General features: G+C 34.3%; 2 protein-coding genes across 2 annotated transcripts; both read right to left on the reverse strand.

Annotated features, from left to right (window-relative positions):
- Positions 1-405: 405 nt before the first annotated feature.
- LOC145640806 (very-long-chain 3-oxoacyl-CoA reductase 1-like) lies at positions 406-3,925 on the reverse strand. The gene is made up of 3 exons (XM_081692043.1): positions 3,073-3,925; positions 2,890-2,959; positions 406-867 (listed from the first exon to the last, which is right to left on the reverse strand). Exons 1-3 carry the CDS (start codon positions 3,708-3,710, stop codon positions 613-615), a joined length of 963 nt encoding a protein of 320 aa, XP_081548169.1. The 5' UTR covers positions 3,711-3,925; the 3' UTR covers positions 406-612.
- Positions 3,926-4,953: 1,028 nt separating this feature from the next.
- On the reverse strand, positions 4,954-7,145 carry LOC145637972 (very-long-chain 3-oxoacyl-CoA reductase 1-like). Its single transcript, XM_081688984.1, has 3 exons — positions 6,459-7,145; positions 5,576-5,645; positions 4,954-5,481 (listed from the first exon to the last, which is right to left on the reverse strand). Exons 1-3 carry the CDS (start codon positions 7,091-7,093, stop codon positions 5,230-5,232), a joined length of 957 nt encoding a protein of 318 aa, XP_081545110.1. The 5' UTR covers positions 7,094-7,145; the 3' UTR covers positions 4,954-5,229.
- Between the last annotated feature and the right edge of the window lie 10,341 nt (positions 7,146-17,486).

Genomic DNA, 17,486 nt, shown 5'->3' on the forward strand with positions numbered 1-17,486 from the left:
CTTCATCATGGTGTCAAACGTATAAAGGTGTAAAGGGTTTCCTTTGACTCTTCATCATGGTGTCAAACGTATAAAGGTGTAAAGGGTTTCCTTTGACTCTTCATCATGGTGTCAAACGTGCAATTGAACGAGACATCAAAAATCTTTATGCAGGATAAAGATGTAGGGATAGGCAACCAAAGTCCCACTTGGAAAGAATAAGGAAGATATGACTTTTTTACAAGTGAGAGTGTACTCCAATTAGTATGAAATATTTTGAGAAAGTGCCTAAGAAAAATCCGTGTTGGCTAGGTCCAAAACGGACAATATCTATGCCTTTATGAATTAGGACAATTATCAATTTAGATTTGGATACAAGGGTTGTGTGACCTTGTGTCCACGGGGTCATGTAATTTACAATTAGCATTACTTCGTAAATAATTTAGACTTTCCATTGAAAAGACAACAAATTGGTACAGAAATGCAATATAGCCCCCTAATGATCGAGGAATAAACAAAAGATCAAGCAGAAAAATTCTCATGGGGATAATTTAAGGCACTTATCATTGATACACATCCTAAAGAACCTAGACAACCTCTTTTGGTCCGGATAGAGATAACATGTTCCTTTTTTTACTCTTTCTTCCTTGAATCCTTGAGTTGGCCTCTCTTGCGGATTCCGAGACAGAACCTTAGACGCCAAGCATCGATGAGGCTCTCGGGCACACAGGATGCTATGCCCCAGAGAAAAGAGTGTGGCCAGTAAGGGGTGCACCGAGGCTCATAGCCTATGTGGCGGATACCAGCCTTTGCATAACCATCTGTTGATGGGACAAAGAAGGAAGATCTCTTGATAGAAGCCATCTTTGTTGCTACATAGAGTGGAACCTGCATCCATGAGCCATTTGCAATATATTAAGTAAACGTGGATAAAAAAAAAAAACCCTTGATAATGCACCCATGAGGCTTGTAAAATACACACAATGTAAACATCCAAGAACAGAACAACATAAGCCACTGAGGCAACTTAGGACAATTGAATCAATTTTTTTATCTCCATAATATGTAAACATGAAGCAATTTAGATAGAAGCATCAGCCTCAATGGCCTGCATACTGTACCAATTTGGCAATTTCACTGTGATACAAGTCACTGTGAAAATTCACGTTGGTACTTGAAAGTTAAAGCCTATTATATATGACAGATAAGTGTTCTATAAACAAATTTCAAACCCTTAGCAGAAAATTCCCATGCAGGTTGGTAAATTGTGTCAGGACTCAGGAGTTCGTTTCAAAAGCTTAGTGAACATTGGTGATGGACCAATTTCTATAGTACAGGAGAAGATACCTTTATGAAGCCAAGGTCCACTGAGTGTAAATAAGGTAAATTAGTATGTTACTTTAAGCATTTACAAAATTACAAGTCAATGTGCTTTTAGCAGAAGTATCCAAATTGCATGTCATTTCTGCTAGAATTTATTTGTACCACACCAATTTAAAAGAAAAAACCTATGCTACTCTTTGCTAGCAATGGAAATACTTTTACTAGAAGTATAACTTATTTACATCTTTATAAGGTGTGATCATCATCAAAGATCACAACAACAGAGGAAAGACACCATAGCTTAATCACACCCTCTAACAAGGAGAAACTAAAAACAACAAACACAGAACAAGATGATAAACTTGATATGCTAGGAAATCTAGAAAAATTATACAGATGAAAACAAAGATGGGTCATATATTCAAAGATAAAAGACTGAAAAATAAGAACAGCTTATAGAGTAAAGGAAAGACGATGTACTGAAGTTACAGAAGAATTTATTGTTGCTATGCAACACAAGTTTCATCTTGCGGCGGTGTTTATGGGGTAGGTTGAGCATCAAAAAAGGCTTCAAAATAGTGAAATTAAATGGTGTGTGTTGTGTGGTGCGGAACTGGAGGACCTGGACCAGGGAGCACTTGAGTTGCAGGAATTACCAGAATTTTTTGATTCAGTTTATTTATTAAGGTACCCCCCCACAGATTTTCAGGAAGCAAGTTCTAGAAGCTACAGTGAGGCACTAACATAAAAAGATGATAGTATCAAAAGCTTTATTCCAATTTCCAAGACTTGACATTCAACATCCAAAACTCCTGAAAAATAAATAAGTTCTGTATTTTCTTATAGGAAATTACATGTATTACACTTTTTCACATTTACAACCAAGACAAGGAGTGAGAGAGAGCAAATTAGTGTCTTCCAATATGATCTCTTCTCAATAGCAAGTCCAGGATAAAATAAGAAGTATAAAGGTGAGCCAATTAGCAAAACAAGGGAAAATCTTACAAGAAAAGAAAAGTAGGTCAATAATATTCCGAAGGTTGCACTAATCCAGCTAAGGAAAAGGCGACACGTTTTGAAATGTTCTCCATGATATATGGAAGGGCAAAGCAACAATGCAAGTTAATGTCTCACATGTATTACTTGTGCAAACATATCACATTATAATACCAAAATTAGTTCCAGGGTGGTTAGAAATTTGGCTTTACTGTCCATAATTCATTCAACTGACTAAGCATAAGTCACTACCTAACATGTTGTACAATATACACCAAAAAATAACAATCATTGATCCATAGTGATCACAACAACGTGCACACGTTGACGGCATTGGTAATTACTTAACTAAAATCATATGATCAGTAAAATGAAGCACCAATCTCATGTTTCTTATGGACAGCCAAAAAAAACACCAATCTCATGTTTCTAATTTCTGATAAATTGCATAGAATGCAATAGTATATAAATCATAGCTACATTAGACTTTGACTTCAAATATGATGATTAAGATTTAAGAATGCATAGAATTATCAATAATAACTAGCTATAAACAACATAAATTTTGATCAAATATGAATGAAACAGTACCTGACACTGCACATCAATCCCCATATTCTTGTACTCAACATACAAGCACCTAGAAAACTGATCAATATACCTGAAAACAAATCACAAAAAAGAACAATCACATCAACATCAAATCGAATCGCAAATTCTTGTATCAGACGATCAAACCGAGTATTATTAGCACGAAACAAGAGCACAACTTACGCTTTAGTAGCAGCATAGACAGAGTAAAGAGGATCAGATGGAATAACAATAGCAGCACCAGAACCAATGTTAACAATAGCACCTTTCCTCTTCTTAACCATAGTAGGCAATACAGCATGTGTAATCTTACTAGTTCCTTCAACATTAACCTTAATCAAATTATTCAATAATTGTTCATCAACTTCATGAAAATACCTAGCATAAGGGTAAGAAACCCCAACATTATTGATTAAAATCCCAACATCTAAACCCTCAATTGCTTCTTTAACCCTCTTGACACCTTCATCTAAATCCCCAGAAAAATCAACCACCACAGTTTTAATCTGGGTATTTGAATTTTTACTTTTGATTGAATCACTAACATCTTTGAGTTTATCAGGATTTCGACCCACCAAGATTAGATTAACCCCTTTTCGAGCTAATTGGAAGGCGAAACCCTTGCCAATTCCATCAGTGGGTCCAGTAACAACTGCCCAAGAACCATATTTCTTCAAATTTTTTGGGGGTCTAAGAAAATTGATATAAACCCATTTTAGAACTCCTAAAAGGGTTCTTAGAAGAGTGAAGGATCCAATGGCAAAGAGGAAGATCACCCAAGAAGGTTGGGATTTGAGTTGGTGTATTAAACAGACCGCCATTAATGGAGCTCTGTAAATAAATTGTGGGATCTGAAATGAGGATCTGAAGAAGAAAGGGGTTATTGAGAGATTTATATAAGGAGGAGAGAGAAAGTGGGTGGAGTTTGTTAGCTGCTACGAGTAGTAAAATATGGAGGATGAGCAGCAATTAATCAAATTGGTAGAGTAGAGTTGTGCTGTACTTTGTTTCAATGTGGTCGTTGGAAGTTGATGAGCTAAATTAATGAGATATGAATGTTCACAAATGTAAATATGAAGTGATGGATTGAGGTCCTTGAGGTAGGCATGGCAATGAGCCAATGACACATACTCCGTATTAGATTATCGATTTAAATTAGCTCTTTTTAATATTGATTTAAAATCAAATTATCAAAATAACATCACATGATTTCAAAACAATAGTTTATAGGCACATATACAAGTTGAGAGGTCTCTATTGATCCTGTTCAATCCTTATTCTCTTGCCGACTATGCTCACTAATTCTAACGCTAGCATATTTATTTATGCAAACTCCCTAACTTGTATGTATTGTATAACATGATAGGCCAAATCACTATGAATCGAAATTTCAAATTCATAATTCTAAATTAGTTATTGGTTCCTATTTTGGGGTGATGCGTGAATTGGTTTACCCATACTTGTTTCGTGTTGAAAGGTGTTCGATCTTGCCAACCCGGACATAAACAACCTTCTATAAAAAAAATCAATATCATTTTTTCAAGCTAACTGAATGACAAGTATAGGTAGCAAAATAGATTGTTCAACTTCGATTTGGGTTGAATCACTCGGGGTTAGGATCGATATTGAAATGAATTTGGATTATATTATTTTTAACTTTTCGAGACTATTGACAATTAGTTAATTACAAATCACCTACATTCACATGTTGAGTCAGGTCAAGTTTATTTTAGCAGGGGTGTAACCCAACCCCTAAAAATAGAGAACCAGCAAGTCTGCAAGTTGGTGTTGAAGTAGCAACTTGGGCTACTTGGCACCCTACAATGAAATGAATCTGTAAAGGCCCAATTGGAAACTTGGTCCAAGTAAAATTATGATGATCCATGAGATACACCATGACTAATAGCCACTCGGCCCACTTATCTAACATTTTTTCTGTTGATGCAACATTATTCATTTATTCTTACATCCAAAATTCCAAAATGTTAAATGAGCATAGTTACAATTTACAAAGGTAGAGCACAAAATGATTAACTATTGATGTCAAAAGTGTTACATATGGGATCCTTGTCATCATTCATTTTACATTTTTTCCTTGGACTAGAAATCTAGAATCATGCTATTTTAGAGATGTTCTCAGGAAATTGCTTACAAATACCGATATCCTTATACTAAACGCTTAATAATCTCCTTATAAAGACTAGTAAAATGTACTCAACAATCAACGGCCCAACATAACACAAACGTAAATGCACTGCCAAGGATAATCGTGACATTAATGAGCTTAGTACGATCTCAATCTTGATTTCTTAAGCAAAGGCTGATTATGGTACATGGAAACTAGGCTAGTTTGTTCTCCTTTCGAAGAATTTTCTTACGCAAGTTAAGAAAATATCGAAGAAGCAACCAATTCACCAAGGAGTCAGGCATCGCGTTGAACAAATACCACTGCAAAGCATGAGTCCAGTAAGGAACACAAAGGGAGTCATACCCTATCCATCTTACACTCGCTTTGCTGTACTGCTCCGGTGAAGGGACAAAAAAGGACGATCTCTTTATGGATGCCATCTTTGTTGCTACAAGTAATGGTATCTGAAAAACAATAGTCCCCAAAAAAGCCCTTCAAAAAATTGTAATAAAACAGAACTCATCCACATTGTACAACAAATTTAATTTACGGCGTTACCTGGCACTGAACATCAATTCCTAACTGCTTGTATTCCAAACTCAAGCTTCTTGAGAACATAGCAACATATCTGTGTAATTTAGAGCGTTTGATTATGTCAGAATAAATTATCACATCGATTACATGATTTTAACCAACATGTGAAAACTAAATTTAGACGTAAGTATTCCTTATTTTTTATGTATAGAGCAACAACCAACCATTTTAGAATTTCGCCATTTTTTTAGTAGCACAATATTCCTCCCCAACTTCTGTACAATTTACAATCACCAAAGATTGGTGTTTGTAATAACTGAGTTGCAACTAAAATTTTGCTACTTCCATAGTTTGACAAAGTAGATAAATTCCGCACAATTCAGGTTCAAATGTACCTAAACAACCACAATTTTTTTTAATTTTTTTTCCTAGGGTCCAAATCTATTGAACAAAGTTTTTGAGGATTTATACACTAATTGAAAGCAAACTAAACATTAATTATCCAAGACTTGAACTTTGCCATCCAAAAAGCTTCAATTGATCAAGTAAAACTGATTAAGTGTCACAACTTCAACAGCGAATCCAAGTACATACGTCTAGATTTAATTGTCACATTACTAATTTCATATTAACGTATTTCTCTACCAACATGACTATTAAATCTGGCCCAAATCATCCAAATCTATTAATCTAAAAATAAATTTAAACTAACAAAGAAATATAAGTGCATAAAACAGAACATTAACTATTATCCAATTATTTTCAACACCCCTAGAACAAAAAAATATATATATCTAATCATGAAGCAAAAATGTTCATCCATAGTCGGAAAAAAAAAAAAAAAAAAAAAAAAAAAAAAAAAAAGCAAATGGAACAACTAATACGAAACAGAACGAGTAAAACTTACGCTTTTGTAGAAGCATAGATGGAATAAAGGGGGTAAGAAGGAACAACAAGAGAAGAGCCACTTCCAATATTAACAATAGCACCTTTTCTTCTTTGTAACATACCAGGAAGAACAGCACTAGTAACCCAATTTATACTCCCAATATTCACATTTACCAAACTACCCATTCCTTCCAAACCAATCTCATGATAAAATCTTGCACCATTAGTAGATGATCCAACATTATTAACCAATATCCCAACTTCTAATCCTTCAATTTCTTCCTTAATCTTCTTCTTAATCTCTTCTCCACTAGTCTTCTCAAAGTCAATGACTATAATCTTAATCTTGGTTTTAAACTTTGCCCAAATCTCATTAGATGTAGTTTGGAGTTTCTGGGGGTTTCTACCAATTAAGATCAAGTCAAGGCCTTTGGAGGCTAGGTCAAAGGAGAGAGATTTACCAATACCATCAGTTGAGCCAGTGATTAGAGCCCATGAACCATAGTTGGTTAATTTTTTGGGGGGTCTTAAGAACATGGACCAAACCCATTTGAAAAATTTGAAGATTTGGGTGAAGAAAACTAGGAATCCTATTAATAACGAGACTAACACAAGGTTATCTTGATAATTTGTGGTTAGTACAGAAGCTGCCATTTTATTCAAAAGAAAGATCAAAGATCCAATAATGTTTTGTGGATTGTGTCAAAAAAAAAAAAAAAAAAAAAAAAAAAAAAAAAAAAAAAAAAAAAGGTTTTGTGGATACTCGCAATACAATAAGACTAAAAGTACGATAATTATTTATACTACTCACTTACTCAGTACTCACTATCGCAATATAAATTGCAAGTACCCTTGTACCTTGTCCCTTATTTTATTTTTCGTATTAATGCAATACTTTGACTTGTCAAGAAAATTAGGTGGATGAGTTTAATACGAAGTATGTTTTTTTAGAACTGAATTGATTTGAGCTGTACTGAATATTTTATGAGAGAGAGAAATTAGGAGCTGAACTGAATTGATTAGAGCTAAACTGAACTGAACTGAATTGTTTAGAGCTGAACTGAATTGTTTAGAGCTGAACTGAACTGAAATTAAGTAAATGTGAACATGCCCTAATATGCTATTCTCTCTGTGTTTTAATAAGTGCTACCCATGCAGCTGTATAATATTTTTCAACTAGAGATAACAATAGATTTGATTGCAATATCATTGGATTAAGTATGGACCAAAATGAAAGATTTTAAGATTTTTACATACAACCGACAATTAATGCAATATATAAAACCTTTATAAAAAAAATGGAATAAACAAATTCCAATTTGAGGAACCAAACCCAGCCATCAATAATTCCAAAAAAAAATTACTTATCTTCATACAAAGTAAATCATCATATCAAATGTTAATCGTATTAAAATATTTCATATTATCTCCCCCCCCCCCCCCTCCAAAAAAAAAAAAAAACAATTGATGATATATTGATATATGTTTTATTATTAAAAAAAACCCGTAAAATCAACTCGTATAACAACTCGTTATGTTGTTTATTTCTATAATAGATAGAGCTTTAAAAATATATTAGAGACAAAACACCAATGGTTACCCTCCCCTAGTTCCACATCCCAAATTTCATTTACTTGCCACTTTTTCCATCTCAAGATGTCTAAAATGATTTCATTCATTATTTTTTTCCCTTGTAAAACAAAACAATCATAGTATAAAAAAATAGGCAATGTAAATAACTGCTTTCCAAAATTTCAATTAACCCAGTTGAGAAATAATTGTGAATCTTAACATAAAATGTTGATTTATAAAAAAATAGATAAATTAAAATAAGCAAAGAAGAAAAAAATAAAAAGGAAAGGGAAAGATACCAATTTCAAGATCAAGCCAAGATTCATTTCCTCTATAACCTACAATTATCATTATCATCTACAAAATACAATTTATTTACTTGTAACTAATACAAAACATTTTGATTGCCTTCATGGATCCACCATACCTTCAACAACAATCATCGTCATTAAAGTCGTCCCATCACTTTGACAGTTTTACCCATAAAAATGGCAAAACTAATTTTCTTGAGCTATAAATTAAATGAACAACCTACAAAATGTGTAATATTTTTTGTACTCCGTAAAAGAAAATCATCAAAAGATTAAAAACTAATAAGAATGAATTTATAGAAAATAAAAATAAGGAAAATTTGAATTTTAGTACCTCAAAAATGGGGGTAATTGAATTTTAGTACCCATCTAAAATTTTATTTTAAATAAGTACCTCCAAAATGACAAAACTATAGGTTTCAGTACCTCCATCTAGTTCCGTTAAGTTTTCTGTTAGTGGGGCCCATTATCTAATTATTTAATAATTTAATTTATTAAAAAAAAGGAAAAAAATTTTATAAAAAAAAAACTAAAATAATAATAATAAAAAAAAAACATGCCACCAGCGCCGGCGCCCGCTTCCGGCTGTTGGTGGCCGAATTCCCCTGGCACCGGCGCCGGCCACCCCTTCCCTTTCCCTCCCTGTTTTCCCCTTCCCCGAAACCCTAGCGCAACCACCACCATCTTCCCTCCCTTCCTCGTTCCTGGCCGCGACACCCCACCCCTCCCTCTCCCTTTCCCTCCCTGTTTTCCCCTTCCCTGAAACCCTAGCGCAACGGTGGCCACCACTACCGTACCATGGCCGTCACCTTAACCCAGCCCCATCGTTGTCTCCCCGACCCGAAGCCGTCGTTGAACTACCCAGACCTCAACCCAATCCAGCCCGGCGAGAAGCCCCCATCGTCATCTCCCGACTCCAAACCAGCGTCGAACCACCTAAACCAGCCCAGTGAGAAGCCGACAGCAGCAAATCAACCTACCACCGCCGCAGAACTCCTCTCCCTTACCCAAAACCGTTGCCGAACTGCCGAAATTCCAACCCACACCCATACCAAAACCCACAAAGCGTCGTGGTTGTTAGGGTACAGTTGGGCTCGTTTCGAAGGTCGATCGAGGGTGGTCGGACGGTTGGTTTCATGGTTCGAGGAAGGTCGGCCGGCTGACTTCGTGGGTCGAGGGTGGTCAATTGGGATGGGTGACGGCGGTGGGGGTTGGCGCCGGTGGTGGCTGGTTAAGATTTTAGGGATTTTTCATTTTTTTTTTATTTTTTAATTATTTTTTTAAATTTTTTTTTAAGTTTTTTTTTTATATAAAATGTTTTTTCTTTTTTTTTTTTAATAAATTAAATTATTAAATAATTAGAAATGGGCCCCACTAACGAAAAAATTAACGGAACTAGACGGAGGTACTGAAACCTATAGTTTTGTCATTTTGGAGGTACTAATTTAAAATAAAATTTTAGATGGGTACTAAAATTCAATTACCCCCATTTTTGAGGTACTAAAATTCAAATTTTCCATTTTCGCAATGAGAAGATGGAAGAGAAAGGGGTAAGCCATAAGATGCTGAACAAAAAATAATGGAGAGAAGAAGAGCCATGGAAATCATGGATTAAATAGTAGACCGTATTTGAAGATAAGATTTTATTTATTTTTATTTTTATAATAGAGAGAGTAAATTATGCTTCGTTTGTTACGGAGTACTGTATTTTGATATTGGAGAAGATGTTCGCTTAGGTCGCACAATACGGAGTTATTATTACTAAAACTAGAATAGTCTACCTTTTTCAATCAAATATAAGATCAGAGATGAAAAAAAATGATGTCAGCGATCAATTTAGGCGGGAAAATATTGCACCGCAGTCCGACATGTGTACAGTTTAGAAAAAATATGATGTCAACGGTTGTTCCTTTAGTGTAAGATAGAGAGAGAAAATTAGGAATGCATGTGATGAAGAGAGAGATAAAGAGAACTGACAAGCTAAAAAGGAAAGAAAATAGTAGCTGTAAATAATGTGTAGCATCCATTTTTAGCAAAAGTTGCAAAAAATATGAAACGGAGGAAGTACAATTTTTTAATAATATAACTACCCCATTTACCAATTATGGACTATTTTATTTAAGTTAATAAAATTGTCTAAAATTATGTGCTGGTTAAAGACTTAAAGTGTAACACTTATTAAAATACGAATCGAAGAGAGTAATAAAAATTAGTAGACTGATGGTTAACTTAAAAGTTAGAGATTTTTTCCTAAAAAAAAAAAAAAAAAAAAAAAAAAAAAAAAAAGTTAGAGATTTAATTAAATAACAAGTTAAAATCGGTTTTGTTCTTCAATTTCTACCTTTTCATTATGCAATTACGAGTACTGATTTATGCATCTCAGTATGCACCTAGTGAACATAAAGAATAATTTCAAAGAACATTAGGCCTAAAACAAATGAGCACAAACCCTAGCTACTTAATTAGCATATGCATCCCCACCTTATAAAAAGTGGGAGAATACTCTTATGAATAGTGTGGAGACTATTATACCCTTAAAAAGGTTAATTTACATATTTGCCCCCAATTTAAATTAATTTTGATGCATTTAAGTATTTTACCTTTTCGTATTTTCGTCCTCTATTTCTTTTGTTTATCTTCCTTCTTATCATACCACCGAAAAAGCCAAAACTCCTCATTTCTCAATTTCCTCTTTTCTCACAAACTCATTTTCTGGTTGCTGGAAAATACTGCTAACATATCAGTTTCCATTCCGATACCACCCGGTCACCACCCACCGCCGCGATAATTCTATAAGGATGATGACCCTGCTGGTTGTTTTTTTTTTTATACTAAAGGAAATGTAAAGTTTGTGCAATCTATTTGCATTGTTTATGTTATACGAAGAGGTGAATAAGCATGCTATTTGGAGACGCCCGTATCCGGTTAGAGTTGGGGACAGCTCAAGATTGGTGGAGTTGACGAATGAATGCAATAATGGTACAAAAAAAAGTAATACTTTTAATGTAATCTCTTTTAGTTGTGTTCATAAGAGAGTCAAACAAAGCAACTCTTTTGATGAGTCTTCTACGGAATGTAGTAGTTATGTCTCACATATGAGATACTATAGTCTTATGCTTTTGATTAAGAGGTTGTTTGAAGATGTATTTTGCATTAGTTATTGTGTCATTGTCTCGATTTTTATCCTAGGAAAAGCTTATAGTTATGATTATAGGAAAGAGTTAAGATGCACTCATACATCATCAGTTAAATACTCGTAGCTCATACATATGCTATCTCCTCCATTATATGGTCCAAAGACTATCTAATTGCAGGTAAATATACTGCAGTTTAATACTCGTAGCTCATAAATGCTATCTCCTCCATTATATGGTCCAAAAACTATCTAATTCACATAGCCTTTGTGCCAGGGTGTTCAATGAGGGTTTTGTCCTCTCCATAACTAACACTCCTATTGTAGTCATAGAATGATGCAATACCTTTGATTGCCATTTTTATATAGTAATACGTACATTGGCGAGTTATAATATATATGATCATTTTCAAAATAAATAATCATAACACAAAACATGTTTCTACAATTAAATAAATTAAGATATAATCTCTTATTGATCACCTAAGACAAGTATAATTCAACAGCAACTCAAAGTATGTAAATTTTGAGGTTCGAATTTATAACTCCCCTACGATGACTAGCTACATCGCGCGTGTAGGCTTCCCTAGTTAAAATAAAAGAAAATGAACCTACGAAAAAGACAAAGAGCTTATTTTAAATCAAAGAACATGTCTAATCTCCATGCCTAAACCCAAAAATGAAGTAGTTCAATTTAAATGTGTATTAAATAATTATTCACAAACTAACAAAATATGGGGCATATTAAAAACAATACATTATAAATTATAGAGTTTTAAACTATAAAATACACCCAATTTGTTATTTTTGACTGATATTATTTGCAATTTTGCATAGTTTATGATTTCTAACTAGGTTTTTATCAACTATGGTTAGTTTAATTTCCGTGGACGGGACATTTTGTGAAAAACTACCTTATATACACTTTTTTTGCGAGAAATCACCTAATAACAAAAATGTTCTAAGAAACTACCTTATAAAAGAGTAAATGTTGTAAGACACTACCCATGGTCGAAAAGTCATAGTTGACTTTTACTTTCCGACATTCATCATATCACGTGCCAGTTAAGAAAAAAGAAGGGAAAACGGTAAATTAAAAGTCACGTGATTGGCACGTGATCTGGTCAACACCGAAAAATGAAAGTCACGGTGACTTTGCGACCAATGGTAGTCTCTTACAACATTTACCCTTTTATAAGGTAGTTTCTTACAACATTTTTTTTATTAGGTAGTTTCTCGCAAAAAAAGTGTTTTATTAGGTAATTTTTCACAAAATGTCCAAATTATAAATAGAACAAAATTTGACGAATTAATTATAGATGTAGAGTTGCCTATATCATGATGATACCTAATATATATATATATATATATATATATATATATATATATATATATATATATATATATATATATATATATATATATATGTATGTATATCTCCGTTTTCTTTTAAAAAGGAAATGTCACAATACTTGCAACACATTATAAAAGGAAAGTTATTTTAGGGAAAAACTATACTATTTTCCTTATTTAAAGCACATGACCCACTAAATTACACTCCTAACAATTACTCATCCTATTTTAAAATTTATTATATCATGTAAACCTCACCTTTCTTAATTACCGCGCTAAAGGGTGTGGAAAATAGAGGAAGTATAACTTTAAATTTTTACAGGATGAAAACTTAAAAAATATACTCTATAACCCATATTGGGTACCCTCCAATTGAAAATGAATGGAGGTTCATTATGAAAATATAAATATCAAACTTGTAAAAAAGAAAGAAAGGAAATTAGTAGAGTTGGTGGTAGTCGGGAGTTATAAAAGTTATCAATTTTATTAAGAAAGGGGGTTGATGGACATGATGGTAGATTGTTAGTTGTAAGCAAAAAGATCTATACAGAGGCATGTTGTTTACTGAGTATGAAAATGATATTGCCCAATTCTTATTACTACTTTCGGTCCAAATTACTCGTAACTTTGGGTATAATTTGTGAGATATAAAATATTCTAAAGTTGCGAGTAATTTGGACCGAATGTAGTAGATGCGGTTTGGACAGTTGTTGTTAGCCGGTCTGATCGTGACCAGTCAGAGACTCAGAGTTGGTTGATACCTTGTTCAGAAACTAACATTTATCATATCAAAAATAAACATTTTCTAACTGGTCATATTTTACAATAATTTTGTATTTCTCAATAATTAAATATTCATTTTCATGCAGTATAATATTCATTTTTTATAAAATAATGTTCGGGACTGTTCTCATACGTTTATTTTCAGTTCAGTTCATCAACTCCTAATTTCCTTCTCTTATAAAATATTTATTTCAGTTTAGTTCAGTTCAGTTCAGTTCAGTTCAGTTCAGTTCAGCTGAGTTTAGTCAATGAGAACAGACCCTTCATTTTTCATGTCGTTTGATGTTCATTCTTATAAAATAAATGTTCATTTTCTTTTTTAATTAATACAATTTTTCTGTGTTTGTTCAGTCATATTAAATGTTCGTTTTATAGTATAGGATGTTCAATTAACATAAGCATTATTAATGCTAGACATTAGTTTTGTTCATTATTAAAAAAACATATTATTAATTTATTTAATTGATATTAAATCATATAATTCAGCAAATTGTAAGATATTCAATGAAGAGAATCGAACAAATCAAGGTATTTCACTTGAAGGTTAAAAAAATGTTGATGAATAAGCAACAAATGATATGTTAATTTTTAATTACAATTGAAATGTTCATTTATATAACATTAGATGTATAGGTTTTTTTTTTCCTTGTTTCATAATCTCTTTATTATATTCTTATATTAAAAATGTTCATTTTTTTATATATTGCAATGTTTAAATACTAAATGTTCATTTTTTTCTAGTAAATATTCATTTTATTTCTAGTAAATGTTCATTTTTATAGCACCACACCAGCTTAAAATTTGTGACGATTTGGACCTATTGGAGATTTCTACCTGGAGATTTCTACCAAAAAGATCAACCTGTGTGGTTAATGGTTAGTTATGTATAGATGCTACCATTTCTCATAGGAAAGGTCAAAGTCTAACAATGGTTAGTGGATAGGCGCAGGAAATTATTAAATAAATAGTCAAGTACGATTAGATCTTGGATTAAGACATTAAGTATTGGATCTTTTTTTCCAGTAAAAAGTCTGGTATATGGTGGACTTTCATTTATTTGTTTGAAAAATGGTCAATCCAAAGCTAATCTTGACAAATTTTAAAGGTAATTTTAACTCATTATAAATTTATTTAAATATTGTTATTAGGGTAACTTTAATCGTCTTACAATACAATAATAAAGGTTCGTCGAGGAGTGAGGGGATGGAGGGATGGTTAGTCCCTCCATCTCCCCCCCATGTGATGGGGGTTCGACTCCTCACAGCCCCACTCCTGAGATAGGATGGGGCCCCTCCCCGTAGTTTACCGATAAAAAATAATAATAATAAAGGTTGTCTTATTCAATAATATGTATTCAGTCCTAATAGGTACGAGTATTATAAATAAGTACTCAAGTACGCTATACATGTTACCCCCTCATAAAATTTGAGGCCTAGTAAGCAAAATCAAGCCAAGCTAACTAATGAAAGGTTCCGATTCATCAAGATCTTTTACTTATCTAACAAAAAAAAAATAAAATAAAATAAAAAGAATCAGGAACTATTTTCGCTCTTTGTATACTATTTAGAGGATTGATAATTTGAAATACAGCACAATATTACAAGTAATATTTATTGTACTTTTATCAATTTTATAAGTTCTATCTTGTTTAGACAATGATAGCCTCATTACATACTAGTACTAAAGTAAATAAAATTAACCGCCACTTCCCTCGCAATTTGATGAGCTCAAGCAATGAACACGTTGACGATCCACCTTATGTATACAACAATATTGAAAGGTTGAGCCAAGTTGTTGAATCTTGCGGATGAGCCAAAGGTAAGCCACATTACCTCGCCCATCCCCCGATCGAAGAAGGGTAACAAGATTATATGAATCAGTAAAAACTGTGACAGAATGAAACTGTTGATGAAAGCCCATTGTAGCCCGTACAAGCAAGCCAAAGCCTCCGCATGTAAAGGTGAAGTACAAACCCCGAAGTTATTTCCTCCAATGAATCGATCATCCAACGGGTCATCATTATCCAAGCACCAACCCATCCCAGCATGTTGAGAGTCTTGGAACCAAGGGCCATCAATTTGTAGTGAAACTAACGAACCCCCGTAGATACTCTGACCAAGCTGAGCTATATAAAACCCAGGCGGAATAGAGGCTCCTGCGTCACCTCCCACAACATTAGGGGAGGAAGTAGCATCATCTGAGGATACAAATACTGAATGAGTATCCATGACCTCCACAAACTGTGAATCAAACGACCTGGAAGTAGAAGAATCCCTAAAGATCCTAGAATTCCGGCATAACCACAAACTCCAAAGTGTACCGACGAAGGTACCTAAGCGAGCACTGGAAGGCCCATCCTGACTAATAAAAAATCGGATATAATCTCGGATCCAATCTGAGAGAGAAAGGTCTCCATTAAATTCTGAGCGGATACCGAGGCATCCACCCTCCAAACTGAGCGTGCATTAAAGAACATTCGGAAGAGATGCTGTAAATCCTCTGAATCTTATTGACAGAGGTCACAAGACATATCTTGAACCGAAACTCCTCTGTGATGGACTTCCACCTTAACTGCTAGAGCCCGATGCAGCAGTTTCCATAGGAACAACTTCCATTTAGGTTGTAATTGGAGAGACCAAAGAACTTTCCTGAAAGAATCTGAAGAAGACAGTGTGGAAGTAAGAGAAAGTTGTTGAAGCATGCATAGCCAATTTTCACCGAGTACCTTCCCGACGGGGTACTCACCCAATAACAAAAGTCTTCCTGAGTCGTATCAGGGGCCTCCAATGCAAGGATTATTGAGGCATCCGCGGGCACAAACCAACCGTGAACTTTAGAAGTATCCCAGCCCGTTGACTCAGGGTGGATGAAAAAACTGACGGAATGAGCTGCAGAATTGGTCACTGAAATTCCGGGTTTAAACTCAGGAATGCGACCGTTGACCCATTTAGCCGACCCAGCTAGATTAGAGCGGTCGTTATCAATTTTCCAGTTGCAACCCTGTTTTAACAGGATGTCTACCTTAAGTAACCCCCGTAGACCATACGAATGACGACCAGAAAAAGTAGACCCACTGCCGAGTTGTTGAAAAGAAAGGTCGTACGAGCACCAAAAGCTTTGGAAACTAGTAGCTGCGGGTTGGAAAAGAGTCTCCAAACCAGTTTCATGAGCAACGCCTTGTTTAAGGATGACAAGTAGCGAATGCCCAAGCCACCCATGCCACGAGGAAGATGCAGGGTGTCCTTATTAACCCAATGCATACCTTTTGTAGCAGAATGCACCCAGAAGAAGCGCATAATTAAGGAATCAATTTTCCCAGTAACAGAGACCGGTAACTCATATTGTACGCCATTGCAACAAGGATAGAGTTAATGAAAATCAACTTCTGCGATTGTGAAAGCCGGACAACATTTCCACTAATTTTGTCGACGGTGAATTGAATGTGGTCCTTCTTCTTGCTGACGAAATCGATTGGAGCCCCCAGGTGATGATCGAACACCTGAACATGCTTCATTTGGAATATCTATTTGAACTCTGCCTGAGAAGAGGCCCATATATTCGGGCTAAACTTTAATTTATCAAGAACTTTGACAAGTTTAGCTAGCTCTTCACTCGAAATCTTAGTAAAGCGTTGAATAATCTGCATGATATTAGAACAAGAAGTAGACGTTGCTCGGAAGAAGATAAGAGCGTCATCCGCAAAGAATAAATACGAGATAGAGCGTCTTCCCTAATTTGTTTAATAGGTAGTAATAATGCAATAATAAAGTTACTGAATTTGCAAATTTTGCAGGGGAAAATAACATGTTGTTAATAATGTTCATGGTAATACAGTTCCAAATCTAATCTAATCTAATATATATTTATAGAGTCATTTTTGCAACACTTAACCACA

Source organism: Chenopodium album, chromosome 1 (genome assembly GCF_948465745.1).
Source record: "Chenopodium album chromosome 1, dcCheAlbu1.1, whole genome shotgun sequence".
Classification (NCBI taxonomy): Eukaryota; Viridiplantae; Streptophyta; class Magnoliopsida; order Caryophyllales; family Amaranthaceae; genus Chenopodium; species Chenopodium album.